The 15,458-nt window shown below is 39.1% G+C and overlaps 1 protein-coding gene across 2 annotated transcripts in view; it reads left to right on the top strand.

Annotated features, from left to right (window-relative positions):
• Nucleotides 1-14,941, top strand: part of MAP1B (microtubule associated protein 1B) — a 72,243-nt gene extending 57,302 nt beyond the window's left edge. For both annotated transcript variants that reach the window (XM_032095324.1, XM_032095325.1), the window contains 3 exons: nt 718-7,276; nt 9,407-9,645; nt 10,342-14,941. In XM_032095324.1, the coding sequence (XP_031951215.1) occupies nt 718-7,276; nt 9,407-9,645; nt 10,342-10,497 (6,954 nt within the window). In that variant the 3' untranslated portion in view covers nt 10,498-14,941. The remainder of the gene's footprint in view (nt 1-717; nt 7,277-9,406; nt 9,646-10,341) is intronic.
• Nucleotides 14,942-15,458: the final 517 nt, after the last annotated feature.

A 15,458-nucleotide genomic window follows, 5' to 3' on the forward strand; every position in this document is an offset into this window, starting at 1 on the left:
TGAAGAGGTCTAAGTTCAGGATTCTAGTGCTGCTTACTGCTTTGCTTCTTCCCTGCAGGATTCCAAGTTCCACCATCTTACGGTTACTGTTCTGAAAAACTCCCCTGCAGCCAATCTTGATAAATCTGGGAGCAATACTGGCTTTTCAGGAGCCAGCCTGCAGAAAGACCCACAGTAACGATGGTGTGGTGGAATATATCCCATGAGAGAAGGAGGAAGGACGGCAGCTGCCCTTGGGAGGATGCTGGCCTCCTCTGTGTTGCAGTTACTCTCTGCTTGTTAAGAGGTTGTACTTAGTCCTTTAGATATTTGGCTGTCTCTTCTGGGTGGACTGGACCAGCAGGGAGACTCATGAGTCCACAAGAAAGATACAGTGGTAGCTCAGGCTGCATTACCCTCGCAGTCCTCATACCCTCTCAGTATAATAGTTAGTACCATCCTTCTATAAAATATGGAAGAGGGAAGAGGAAACCTTGGATACTGTCCTTTGGGCAGTACTGACCAGAAATAAGGTCCTCCTTTGTACTTAAAAAAATACAGCAGTAAACTAATTGTGGTAATATGTTACTTTAGCTTCTAGGATGGGGACTCACCAGTGCAGAACTAAATGAAAAAGGTTTTATCTATCTGGTCAGGAAATACTATGTGTTGACATTAATTCTCACTAAAAAAATGAATTTGTTTGTATCTTCTTGTGTTTTTGTTTTATAACTCTAGATTGGTGAATTACTGAGCACCACACACCCTGCCAACAAAGCCAGCCTAACTCTTTTCTGCCCTGAGGAAGGGGACTGGAAAAATTCCAACCTGGACAGACACAACCTTCAAGACTTTATCAACATTAAACTCAACTCAGCTTCCATATTGCCTGAGATGGAAGGACTCTCTGAATTCACTGAGTATCTGTCAGAATCAGTAGAAGTGCCATCACCTTTTGACATTTTGGAGCCTCCAACCTCAGGAGGTTTCTTGAAGCTCTCCAAACCCTGCTGTTACATTTTCCCAGGGGGAAGAGGGGATTCTGCATTGTTTGCAGTGAATGGATTCAATATGCTTATCAATGGAGGATCTGAAAGAAAATCTTGTTTTTGGAAACTTATCCGGCACTTGGACAGGGTAGATTCCATTCTACTCACTCACATTGGAGATGACAATCTGCCAGGAATCAATAGCATGCTTCAGCGAAAGATAGCTGAACTAGAAGAGGAACAGTCCCAAGGGTCTACTACCAACAGTGACTGGATGAAAAATCTGATCTCACCTGATTTAGGCGTTGTATTCCTTAATATACCTGAGAACCTGAAGAACCTGGATCCTAACTTTAGAGTAAATAGGAGTGTAGAGGAAGCTTGCTTTACTCTCCAGTATTTAAATAAATTGTCTATGAAACCAGAACCTCTTTTCAGAAATACAGGAAATACCATTGACCCTATCATTTTATTTCAGAAAATGGGAGTTGGCAAACTTGAGATGTATGTGCTTAATCCTGTCAAAAATAGCAAAGAGATGCAATATTTTATGCAGCAGTGGAGTGGTACTAGCAAAGATAAAGCTGAATTCCTGCTACCAAATGGCCAAGAACTAGACATTCCCTTATCCTACTTCACCTCTGTCTCATCCCTGATTGTGTGGCATCCAGCTAACCCTGCAGAAAAAATTATCCGAGTTCTGTTTCCTGGAAACAGCACCCAGTATAATATTCTAGAAGGACTAGAAAAACTCAAACACTTAGACTTCCTTAAACAACCAATGGTTACACAAAAAGACCTAACTGGGAACATTGCTAGTCCAGCTGTGAAACAAGCAAAATTGAAACAACGAACAGACAGCAAGGAGAGTCTCAAGCCTGCTGCAAAGACACCACCAAATAAGCCTGTCAGAAAGGAATCTAAAGAAGAAACACCAGAGACAGTGAAGCCTAGTCCAGTACCAGAAAAGCCTCAGAAGCTGGAAGGCAAAGAAAAAGTTCCAGTTAAAAAAGAAAAACCAGCAAAAGTAGAGACCAAACCAATAGTGGTGGAAAAAGACATAGCAAGTAAGGAAGAACAACTAGTGAAATCTGAAATTCCTGAAAAAATTCCTGAAAAACAAACTACAGATGTAAAACCGAAAATGTCGAAGGAGAAGACAGTGAAGAAGGAAGTCAAAGCAAAATCTGAAGAAAAGAAAGAGGAAAAAGAAAAGCCAAAGAAAGAGGTTTCTAAAAGAGAGGAGAAAACACCCATCAAAAAAGAGGAAAAACCAAAAAAGGAAGAGATCAAGAAAGAAGTTAAAAAAGAGGTGAAAAAGGAAGAGAAGAAGGAAACTAAGAAGGAAATAAAGAAAGAAGCTTCAACAAAAGAAGCTAAAAAAGAAGCTAAAAAAGAAGAGAAGAAGGAAATGAAGAAGGAAGACAAAGAAGCCAAAAAGGACATCAAAAAGGTTCCTAAAGAAACAAAGAAGACAGCTACTCCTTCAAATGAAGCCAAAAAGCCAGCAGCAAAGCCGAAACCACAAAAGAAGGAGGAACCTGTTAAAAAAGAACCAATACCTGCTGGAAAGCCAAAGGAAAAAGGTAAAGTTAAAAGTGTGAAGAAGGACCTCAAAGTCAGTGGAGCACAATCTGCCCTTGCAGCAGTTGGAGCCACAACTGTAGCAGCTGCAGAAATTACAGGTGGTGGAAAGGATCTTGAAGCAGAGAGATCCCTTATGTCTTCACCAGAGGATTTAACAAAGGATTTTGAGGAATTAAAAGCTGAAGAAGTAGAAACAATAAAAGAAACAAAATCTCAAGTTGCACTTATAAAGGATGATCTGAAACTCACTGACACAGTACAAAAAGACACCTTTGAAGTACAAAAAGAAAAACTGGATAATGAAGGACCTGCCGAGTCATCTGATGAAGGCATAACTACCACAGAGGCTGAGGGTGAGTGTGAACAGACACCTGAAGAATTGGAACCAGTGGAAAAGCACAAGGTTGATGACAACGAAAAGTTTGAAGATGAGGGAACTGGCTTGGAAGAATCATCTGAAGCAGGAGATTATGAAGAAAAGGCAGAGACAGAAGAAGCTGAAGAACGAGATGAAAATGAAGTAGAAAAAACACAACTGGATGCCACAAAACCATATATAGAAGAATCAAGAAAAATTGTAGGTGGCTCAGAAAAAGTAATGACTCAAGTAGATGCTAACATTAAAGATGAAAAGTATATTGAAAAGGCAGATTATGAGGCATCTGATGAACGGGCTGAAGAAGACAGGGAAGAAGCAATAGAAAAGGCAGAAACTGAAGAGACTGAAGAAGATGAGGAAGACAAAGCAGAAGACATCAGAGATGAAGAGGAAACTGAAAAAACAGAAGCTGAAGAAGATTATGTGATGGCTGTGGTAGACAAAGCTGCAGAATCAGGTGAAGCTGAGGATAAGTATGGCTTACTCATTATTACACCAACTAAACGCTCAGAGTCTCAGTCTCCAGTGATTGAACCAGCTTCTTCTATCCATGATGAGACGCTACCTGGTGGTTCAGAAAGTGAAGCCACTGTTTCTGATGAAGAAAATAGAGAAGATCAACCTGAGGAATTCACTGCTACTTCAGGTTATACACAGTCTACCATCGAAATATCCAGTGAACCAACTCCAATGGATGAAATGTCTACCCCCCGGGATGTCATGAGTGATGAAACTAACAATGAGGAAAGTGAGTCACCTTCTCAAGAGTATATGTACATTACCAAGTATGAGACATCATTGTACTCTCAAGAATTTGCTAGACCTAAACTTTTTCCACTTCCAGATGCTTTTAATGGATTATCAGAGGGATCCAAAACAGAGGCCACAGAAGTTAAAGACTATAATGCCTCAGCTTCTACCATCTCACCACCTTCTTCATTAGAGAAAGACAAATTCTGTAAATCTGCATTCCAAGATGTATATTGTCAAAAAGGAAGTGAAATCCAAGGCACTGACAAATTAGAAATCAAAGGACCCTATCCAGAAGATGGTGGAAAACATAGTCCAGTCAAGAGCCCAGCTAAGAGTTTGTCCCCTCCATCACCTGTTGCTAAAACACCACTGAGTGAACGCAGTGTGAACTTTTCACTCACGCCCAGTGAGATCAAAGCCTTGGCTGAGCCTGTCCCCATTGCTACATTGTCTGATGTACATCAAGAAGTTGCCAAAGAGTACTGTGCGAGCCCTGAAGATAAAACATTAGAAGTAGCATCTCCCTCACAGTCTGCTGCTGGTAGTGCTGGCCACACGCCTTATTATCAGTCTCCCACTGATGAAAAATCCAGTCAGCTTCCCTCTGAAACCAGTGAAAAGTCAACAGAAGTTCCTGTTATCTTTGAGTTCAGTGAAGATAAAGATGAGTCTGCTAAACCCAGAATTAGCCCTATGGATGAGCCTGTGCCAGATTCAGAATCTCCTATTGAAAAGGTTCTCTCGCCTCTACGGAGTCCACCACTGATAGGTTCAGAGACCACTTATGATACATTTTTGAGTGCTGATGTAAAGTCTCCCACCAGAGATTATGGAAATCCTTCTGAGGGGAAACCTGAAAAAGAAAAATCACCTGTTCAGATGAACCCAGCTTCTGAAGCAAGCTCTGTAGGCCTCTTCCAAGAAAAACAAGATGAAAAAAGCATGGAGTTTATGGTAATTAAGGAAGGTTTCAGCCTAGAAAGGAAAATGGAGGATACAGAACCCAGCAGCTCCCAGTCTTCACTGGTCTTGGATGAGCGGAAGTTAGCAGGTGATCTCTCACCGACTCAAATAGATATCGGTCAGTTTGGTTCCTTAAAAGAAGATACCAAAATGTCAATTTCTGAAGGCACTGTCTCTGACAAGTCTGCAACTCCTGTTGATGAGGTTGTAGCAGAAGATACCTATTCTCATATTGAAGGAGTAGCTTCTGTCTCTACAGCATCTGTTGCTACTAGTTCATTTCCAGAACCGACTACTGATGATGTATCTCCTTCTTTGCATGCTGAAGTTGGTTCTCCCCACTCTACTGAAGTTGATGATTCCCTTTCAGTGTCAGTTGTACAAACACCAACAATGTTTCAGGAAACAGAAATGTCTCCATCTAAAGAAGAATGCCCAAGACCCATGTCAATTTCTCCACCAGATTTCTCACCTAAAACTACAAAATCAAGAACCCCAGTGCACAATCACAAATCTCCTGAGCAGTCAACTATGTCAGTAGAATTTGGTCATGAGTCCCCTGAGCAGTCTTTAACAATGGACTTTAGTAGGCAATCTCCAGACTATCCTACTGTAGGCACTAGTATATACCATATATCTGAAAATGGACTGACAGAAGTAGATTATAGCCCTTCAGATATACAGGAGCCTATTTTTGCATGGAAGACTTCCCCTGTGGAGCAGTCATCTTGCTTTCAGGAGAAGGATATTTCAGAAATTATTTCAGTTTCTCAAATTGAAGCTTCATCCTCAACTTCATCAGCTCATACACATTCCCAGTTAACTTCACCACTGCCAGAAGAAACCTTTTCAGGTGCTGTTCCACCCAGACATATGTCACTACATTCTTCTTTTACTTCAGAAAAGATGCAGAGCCTCGGAGAAAAGATGTCACCAAAATCTGATCTATCTCCATTAACTCCGAGGGAATCTTCTCCTCTGTATTCTCCTACTTTTCCAGATTCGCCTCCTGCAATCGCAGAAGCGGTGTCAGCTAGTCACACACCTTTGTTGTCACAGAGAGTGTCTCCTGTCAAAGCCTTTGGTTATCAGGAAGCCCTATCAAAGCACAGTCCAGAACCTTTACTCAGCCCAGATAAAGAAGATTCAGAGAAAAGCAGCAGGTCACCAGAAGAACTTAGTTATTCATATGAGGCCCAAGAGAAAACTACTAGGTCACCAGAGAATATTAGCTATTCCTATGAGGCAGTTGGAAAATCTACTAGATCACCTCAAGCCATGGATTATTCCTATGAGACAAGCAGAAAAACTACTAGGTCTCCTGAGGCTACAGATTATTCCTATGAAATAACCAGGAGCACTACTAGGTCACCCGAGGGTACAGACTACTCATATGAGATAATTGCAAAAAATATGAGGTCATCTGAGGTCACAGATTATTCTTATCAGGTAACAGGGAAAACCACCAGGTCACCAGGGGCCACAGATTATTCCTATGAGACAGCTGGTAAAACCACCAAATCACCTGAAGCTGCAGATTATTCCTATGAGATAACTGGGAAAGCTACCAGATCACCTGATACTATGGATTACTCCTATGAGACAAGGAAAACCTCTAAGTCACCAGAAGCCGTTGGCTACTGCTATGAGACAACTGGGAGAACCACCAGGTCATCAGAGCGCATGACTTACTCCTATGAGACAAGTGGGAAAGACTCCAGTTCACCTGAAGCCACAGATTACTCATTTGAGACAACTGGGGGAGCCACCACTGGGAGGTCACCTGAAGCTACCAGCTATTCCTATGAAGCAAGTGCACATTTCACTCCAAGCAAATCGTTAGCAGAATCCCGTCAAGATGTTGACTTATGCCTTGTGTCCTCTTGTGAATATAAACATCCCAAAACTGAACTTTCACCATCCTTTATCAACCCAAATCCCCTTGAGTGGTTTGCAAGTGAAGAACAGTCTCTAGATCAAAAGAAACCATTAACTCAGTCTGGGAGAGCTCAGCCTCCTTCTGGGGGAAAGCAGCAAGGGCGGCAGTGTGATGAAACCCCTCCCACATCCATGAGTGAGTCTGCCCCATCCCAGACCGATTCAGATGTTCCCCCTGAGACTGAGGAATGCCCTTCCATCACTGCAGATGCTAACATTGACTCTGAAGATGAGTCAGAAACCATTCCGACAGACAAGACAATTACATACAAACACATTGACCCACCACCTGTCCCAATGCAGGATCGCAGCCCTTCCCCTAGGCACCCTGATGTTACCATGGTTGATCCAGAGATTTTGCCCACTGATCAGAATTTGGGTAAACCTTTGAAGAAAGACCTCAAAGACAAGACAAAGACAAAAAAGCAGGGTACTAAGACCAAGTTGTCTTCTCCTGTTAAAAAAAGTGATGGTAAATCAAAACAAGTGGCTTCACCAAAGCCAGCTACAAAAGAATCTTTAGACAAGATTTCCAGAACAGCTTCTCCAAAAAAGAAGGAATCTGTGGAGAAAGCAACCAAAAATATCTCTAATCCAGAGGTAAAGTCTCGGGTGGAAGAGAAAGATAAGGACACCAAGAATGCGGCAAATACAACAACATCCAAGTCGGCAAAGACCACAACCACAGGTAAAGAAAAATAGCAATTCGCTAGTGTTACGATTTTTTAGTTGTTGCAGTGTAGTTAGTTTACCTTTATATCAGCTGAGAATGTGGTTTGTGGCATATCCTTGAAGAAAGATCAGGTTTTAAGCATAAATCCAGCACGTAAATGCCACATTTAAATGCATGAAATTGACTAGTTCTACTTTTATAATCTGAGAAAATTGATGTGTCAGTTTGCCCAGAGAATTCATAAAATAGAAAGAGTTTAATACAAGCTGTCTAAACAGTTAATCACCTAATAGAATTAAAAGTACCACTTTTGTAGGTGAAGTAGAATCAATAGCAAAGTGAACCCCTTTATTCATTGTGAGAAATAAGTAGACACAATTCTCTTTAAGATAAATTAATGCAATTTAATATTGTGGGAGGTGAAGTTACAATCTGCCTTAGATACTCTTATTACTTTGCTGGATTGATTTTAAAAGGAGCATTAAAAAAAATTGACATTAGTAAAAGCATTTTGAGTGAACTAAGCATGGACATCACATAATCCAGTTTTATGCCATCAGCGATGACTAAACATACAGAAAGTTAATGTAATTTTGAATGTCTGTTGTATATTCTAAGTAGCAATAAAATATGAATTTGATTACTGAAGGAGGCATTGCGCTAATCTGTTGTTTCTGGCAGACCTTGTTAGGCATCGTTTGGGGGATAATTTGATTTTTCTGCTGTGAGAACTGATGTTCTGTTGAAAGGTTTTTTACAAGGAGGAGTTTTAGGATTCCATACATAAAAACCAGCATTCACCTGTCCTTAGCTTCCCTGTTTTTGGTAGTCCATTTTTCCTTTCCCACACCATTGTTTGCGTATTTCTGTTAGAAGATACATTTCAAAGCAGCAATATAGTTTCTCATGCTGTACATTTCTCCAGCACTTCACCTCTACATTAAAGTCATTAGTCATACTTCTCAGGTATGTGCTGGAATAATTAGTAATGATATAAAAGTGTAAAAACGTAACAACAAGCATCTTATTCAGTGTTGGTGTGCACAATTAAAAAAGATATATCAGAGATTTTTTTTTATCATCAAAGATGATAAAATATTCTGTAACAAAACCAGTAGTAAAAACTCTCTAAATCAGGAAATCTTATCACTTCATTTGGCATATTGCCCTATGGTGAGTGTCAGGACATGCTAGGCAACTGTAAGGGAGTTTGCTGGCCTTACACTGTTTGACCCTAAATTGAGCGTATTGCTCAGATTATTGTTTACCAAGCTTAATCAACGTGAGAAGGCTGATAAACCATAAATGTGGATTATATGGGTAAAATTACAGGTTGAATCCCGATTTTTAGTTCACACCGTGATCCAGTTTGTAGCAAAAGATGCAATTTTTTGTGTAATATTTTTAATGTTTTTACATGTTGTACTTCATTTTGACTGAAGCTCTTCTTAGAACAAGTACTATATATGCTATGTACAGCAGCGAAGAAATGCTTCCCCCCACTTTTTGCAATAAATGGCTAATTTGTGTATGCAAATAAGGATACAGCAGGAAAACAAATACTTGACTCTGTTCCCTGAATTGCTTTACAACTTTCTCATTCCAAGTTCCTCCTTGAACCTCTTTCTGCTCACATGTAGTAGCTTCCTGATGCATCTGTACAGGAGCCTGCTCATATCAAGAGCTATCATGTCTTGCTATGTACCTCAGATTTCAGGACTGCTTCAAATCTTCAAATCTTCTTCTCCCTGTGTGACACTAGATTTTATAATCATTCATACCCTAGACTTTCAAAAACCTGCAATTCTTTACCTGGAAAATAATACCACCATTTATTGAATAGTAATTCAGTAATCACAGCTCTGCATCGTAATTGTTGGATAATAATAGATTATTACTGGAAAAGGTTCAGCCAAATTTTTGCTATATGGTAGTGATTTTTAATTGTATTATATAGTTGCAGTTTTTCAGGTTTTTCCTCCCATTACAATCATAATTGGCGTACAGCAAAGCTGTTACATGTCATTGTATGTAGGAGGGTAATGCCATAATTGGACACATTTCACCTCAGTGGTTATAACAGTAATTAATAAATGCATGCTTTTAACCAGTCTGTGATATTTTCATTTTGTTTGGTTTCCAAAGGACCTGGGAATACCAAGGTGGCAAAATCTACAGCAGTGCCTCCGGGACCTCCAGTGTATTTAGATCTGGTGTACATTCCCAACCACAGCAACAGCAAGAATGTTGATGTTGAGTTTTTCAAGAGGGTGCGGTCATCCTACTATGTGGTGAGCGGGAATGATGCTGCAGCCGAGGAGCCAAGCAGGGCTGTTCTGGACTCCCTGCTGGAGGGCAAGGCGCAGTGGGAGAGTAACATGCAGGTAGGCTCTTCACTCCTATCTCAACCTGGAAATTTAACCCTTCTTAGCTATGAGAAACTAGAGCACCTCTGGAGTGGATGGCGGCTGCCAGAGAATGGGGCCCCCAGGCTGGACACCTTGTTTCACTGATGACATGTGAAGCACAGAACTGCTCTGCACTCAGCTGCTCCCACATCTCTGGCCCTTCAGACTTCTTCCTGGTTTTTAAAACAGTTGAGAACTGGCTTTCAGGGCCAGCTGGCTGTTTCGTATTTTTACTACACCATATATATGATCTGAGTTTGGCAGTGTTGCAGTTTTAAGTAGGGAAGCAATGTTCCACACTTTATAGAATAATTACATGCACTTGGAAAATTAATATGCCTTTCCATTATGGTGAATAAGTAAACAAAATATTTGTCTATAATCTGAAGAGTTATCAGTGCAGATAACAGCCTGATACTTCTCTGGAAACCTGCATCTCAGCACCTTACAGAACCAACTTTTTATTTTGATAAACTATTTATTTGAAGTCATTCTACCTCACCAGCATGTTGATTTCCTTTTATCCATCAATTTATTCAAGTATTTATTGCATAAAAAAGCCACTCTTTCCAAAAGGGAAACATACTTGTTGGCTGGGGCTTCTTGCAAAGACATTTTGCATATTAACTGTTTCTGCGGTCCATTCAACAAGACTTTTATTTTGTGTTGCAGGTGACCTTAATCCCAACCCACGACTCAGAAGTGATGAGGGAATGGTATCAAGAGACCCATGAGAAACAGCAGGATCTCAACATCATGGTTTTGGCAAGCAGCAGCACTGTTGTTATGCAAGATGAATCTTTTCCTGCATGCAAGATTGAACTGTAAGAACAAGACCGTGCATCACAAGATTAAACTTTGTTTCCAGAAATTCTTCAGTTTGAAAACACCTTTTCTGAAAATTCAACTCATCTATTCCAACTGCTGAACTATATACCTGCCAAATGCTATACTGTGTCACAGTGATGCAAGTCACTAATATTTTTCAGTCTTTGTTGGTTGCTAAGGGAAATAACAGTCTTCCCATAGTAGAGTACAAATTACTGCGAAAATACAGATTCAGTTGCATCTCTGCTGAACATTTTGAAACCATGCACTAGCAACCCCAACTGACTTTTGCCAGGTAGAGGCATTTGACCTCTAATGAAACACAAAGAGAGAAAGAGAGAGAGGGGTAAGAGGAGAAAGTAGTAAATCATTAGGTCTGCATTAGTCTCATGGCAATAGATGTATCGCTTACTACAGTCTGCTTATGTTCTCACACAAGAAGAAAGTTTTAAATTTTTATCAATATGAGCTATCACTATGGGGATCCTTTTTTTAAAGAATTAAGTTAGCTCAAAAATAAAAAGAATGAGAACATGGCTAGGAAGGGATGTATGACCTAATCACTCACTCATCAGCAGCTTTCCACTTTAATTTGAACTCTGCATACTGACATACCGTAACAATCATAGGCCAAATGTGCATGTAATCTGCACCCCATCCAGAAGTCTAAAACCTTTCTTACAACATGCAGAATTGTTGGTCTAAGGCATGCTTCCAGCGAAAGCCCACTCACTCCAGCCAGAACTGACCAGTCCACATGCTTGAACACCCATGTCCACTGTCGATTAACTGAAGCAAAATACCAAAGCGGTCGGGAGTACATACAGTAGACAATTTGCCTTAGAAAGTGACTTGAATGTACAAAGAAACTTGATGCACTTATTTTTTAATGCTGAGACAGCAAATTTATAAAACATCTGTGTAGGATCATAGTTACACCAGTAAAGAAGCGTGAGTGTGCATGTGTTGTATTAGGAACTTTATGACTGGTCAAATGGTTTGGTGCTATGAATTACATATGTTAGTTATGTGAACACTTCACTGATGCACCTGGACAGCTCAACAAGGCAAGATGAGTTTTTTTTTGAAGGCTCCTTTTGTACTGTGGAAGCAAGATTGAAGTGGTGTCCAGTATCAGAGTTACAAAACTTAGTGAAACATTCAGAATGATGGAAAAGGTTACCTGTGAGCCTGTACAGTATTCAACCTTCCTTTGTCTTACCCTATTTTATTTGTTTAATTTAAGAGTGAACATGGGAACAAATGTACAGAAGCCTTTCTTTTAAGTGCTATGTGAACTTTTAATACATGATTTGTAACAAACATTTTCATTTACAGGTAAATGCAAAGAAAAAATTTGCAGGCAAAGGCATTTTTTTAGTAGTTTTGTAAGATAAATGGTGTTGTTTAAGATTCTAGTGAGAATGGATATTGAGGTAAAATTTATTGAAAACAGTCAACTGTCAATACCTTTTTGGGGAGAAGGGTATGGAAGGATACCCTGGTTATAAAATTTTTCTATTGGTGATTACAGAAAATGGGATTTGAGAAGTTGATTGCCCATTACTTAAAAGGTTATAACCTACATTGTCAACCCTCACAAGATCTTGAAAAAGGATAGAACAAGCAATAAGCTAAAATAAGTCCCTTCTCTTCCCTTTTCCTTCCCTTTTCTCTTCCCCTTTCCTCTTTCCTCTATTCTTTCCTTCTCTTTCCTTTACTCCTCTCTCCTCCTCTCATTTCCTTTTTTTACTTTCACTCCCTTTCCTCTTCCTTTCTATGCCTCTTCCTTTACTGTTCTTTTTTCTTCCTTTCTTTTCCTTCTTCATGTCTCCCTTCTTTTCCTTCTCTAGACTGCTTACAAAGGAACAGCACCACTTCTCTGTGATTTAAGACAGTTTGGATTTTCAGTCTCAGAAGTTTTACCCCAATTTAAAAAATCTTGTTGCATTGCAGAAGGTCTGCAAATCTGAATTTAAGAAGGTGTAAAGGCCTCCAGCGTGGAGTTATGTGCTGGTTGTATGAATCGCCATTACGGCTGGTATTAAGTTTTATGATGTAGTGAACTATGACCTCATTTTATTTTCCTTACTTATAATTTATTTCAATTTTACATTGTTAGGATATTTTTGTTTAATAGGTGTATGTTTGCACTCCTAATTTTTATGAGGGTTTTTTAATACTGGTTTAGGGTCTTGTAAATGTGGGCTTCTCACGCCCATTTAATGCTGTGAATTACTGTTTTTCAGTGGTTGGGATTTTGATTTATTTTTAATGTCTTCTCTTTTTTTTTTAGGTCTCTCTAGCAATGCTGTTTTATTTATTGCTATACCTTTTAAGTAGTTAAGAATAACTCAGAGTGACTATGGCACAAAAGGCAGATGGAAATGTATTGTGAAAACAAGCATGTTTGCTGGGCTCATGTCATTCACTTAAAAATGCTCTTGTAATACATAGTCTACAAAGATACGGGCAAAATTTTTGGCACAAGAGTTGTACTCTTTCTACAATTCTTTCTGATTTGTCTACTTTATTATATAGGTCAGAATTCAAACCTTTTGAGTGGGTGGGAACAGATTTTCTGATTTTCTGACAATAACTGAAATGTTTTGTATCTCTGCTTTGGTAGAAAATTGTTTTAAGTACAGCAGTGGTCTTGTGACTAATCTCACTTATGCCACTTATGCCTGTGAATCACGAGCAATTTCACTACTGTCAGGGAAGTTACAGTCATCTGATCCTACTGTAAATTAAATTGGAATCAAGCCTTAAATATGCCCAAGCAAGTTTATGATGGCCGAAGCATTTGTTTTGCTTCTGAAATAATAATGATAACTAGACAGTTACAGTTAACCTTAACATGTGCATTTGCTTTTTTTGCTGCTACAAGAATATTAAAACCCTGGTCTGGCTATTCGGAGGTATTGCAATGCCTGTTCCATCCATTCCCTTCCAAATGGCAATGGCACCTAGATTCAACACAGCGATGAGCTCCTCTTGCCCTTAATGACTTTCCTGCCTGTGGAACTAATCTACCTGTGCTAATCCTAGTACTACACAACTAGTTTAGTGTAACAGTCATCCAAATGTACTGTGTACATTAACGATGAGTGCTGTTGATCAGCATAGATTTCTAGGAGCATGGTTTGTTATTGATTACTCTTAATTGTAAAGATTCAATATCTGAGTGCAAAGAACACTCCATTTCAATGATGGTATTACCCATAACAGCATTCCCGGTCATGATCTTTATGCTATTAATATACTGCTTCATATAATTCAATGAAGAATTAACTTTGGGGATCCCATCCCACTCTTGAACTTGGACAGGGCCTCTCATGCATGCCTTTTCAAAGTCCTGTGGTGGGCCTGACTCATTGACCTCTATTTTCACCCCATCTTTCATAGAAATCACTTTAGATTTTTTTTTTACTTATTTTACATACTGTGGTGAATGGAGATAACTGTGTATATGAATGTTGGGGTTTTTTTAATTGTCTATGATAGCTTATGCATTTTAGGAGAGTTCTGGTACTCTTTTACTAAGATTTAATAAATTTGTTAATTGAATTTTCAATCCCTCCCAACACAAGTAAATGAGCTCCAAAGAGCACTTGCTGTGCATTTGGAACATTTATGTCATGCGCTTCTCTTTGTTCATTTGTCGCCAGAGGTTCTTGCTCAGTAATGATGCTTTTGAGAGAAATAGTAATTTTATTGGTCTGGATTTACTAGAAGATGAAAAAATATACTGTTTACACTTGAAAGAAACCGTAAACTTTCGTCTTTTCACTTAATTGAACAAAACACTAAAAGCAACTAGGGATAAGCATTTCTTAGAATGCAATTATATTATTAACCTGGTTAAAAAATGTTTGCTATTTAAAATTAAAAAAAAAAAAAAGAAAAAATCTTGTTGGTTTTGACTTTACAAAAAAAATCTTAAAAAAGAAATTAAGTAACTAAATAAAACAATGGCATAAAATATAGAAAGAAAAAAAAATTAAGAAGCAGCTTCTCTCTACTAGGCTAACTAAGAGCTCCAGATGGCAGGAGCTACCTCTTCAAGACTGGGCTGTAATCTCAACTGTAAAAGACAAAATCTGAAATATGCTTTCACGCATTTGCATGCAGCCATTATTTTCCAAACTATGGAAAGAAAGTCTTGTGGCTGGCTGAGAAGCACCTCACACACCTCCTCTCTCTTGTTCTGAATGGTGTTTGTGTCAGTCTGCAGCTGTGTATGGTATTATGTCTTATAATCCTGCATCACTTCTATTCTATCCAGTCATATCTAACGTAGAAAATTAGTTTCCAGTGAAAGTAATATGTAGTGCTTTTATGATATTTGTGTGCAATATCCCCTCTTCCATTGAGGATATTTGATGTAAAGGAATCAAACTCAGTTCCACAATAAAATACAAAAGTGGTAAAGTGGTGTTGACATGTTTCTTGTCTTTGTGTATGTATGTATTTTTAAGTTTTCCCTTTCTCTCGGTCATGATTACCTAGTATATGGGTTTTCTTCTGAAGATGAGGCAGGATTTAAGTGCCAGACAAACCCCAATCTCTCTTTAGGAACTGGAAAAATAGATGTGGAAGAATATTTTTATCTAGTGGTGTAAAACATGATGTACCATGACGTGGCTTCTCTTTGTTGTTCTCATTTCTGTATTCCTCAGCAGAATGAGAAAACACCTCATTTTCAGTAAGTACACATTCAGAGATGATACGCAATAAAGTTACATCAAACTGAGCCCACTCTGAGGTCTTTTCTAAAGCATAGCGGTTCAACAAGAGTGTGCAGCTTGTCTCCAGTAGACATGGACCGCTCCTGATCATCACTGCCCATTCATCTGGCTTAGAGGAGACAGAGCATTTGGGGAAGCTGAGCCCTCAGTTCAGTTTTTTACTTTATAAACATCAGCATTCCTCTTCAGCTATTGAGGGATGCTGTAAGA

This window comes from Corvus moneduloides, chromosome Z (genome assembly GCF_009650955.1).
Source record: "Corvus moneduloides isolate bCorMon1 chromosome Z, bCorMon1.pri, whole genome shotgun sequence".
NCBI lineage: Eukaryota > Metazoa > Chordata > Aves > Passeriformes > Corvidae > Corvus > Corvus moneduloides.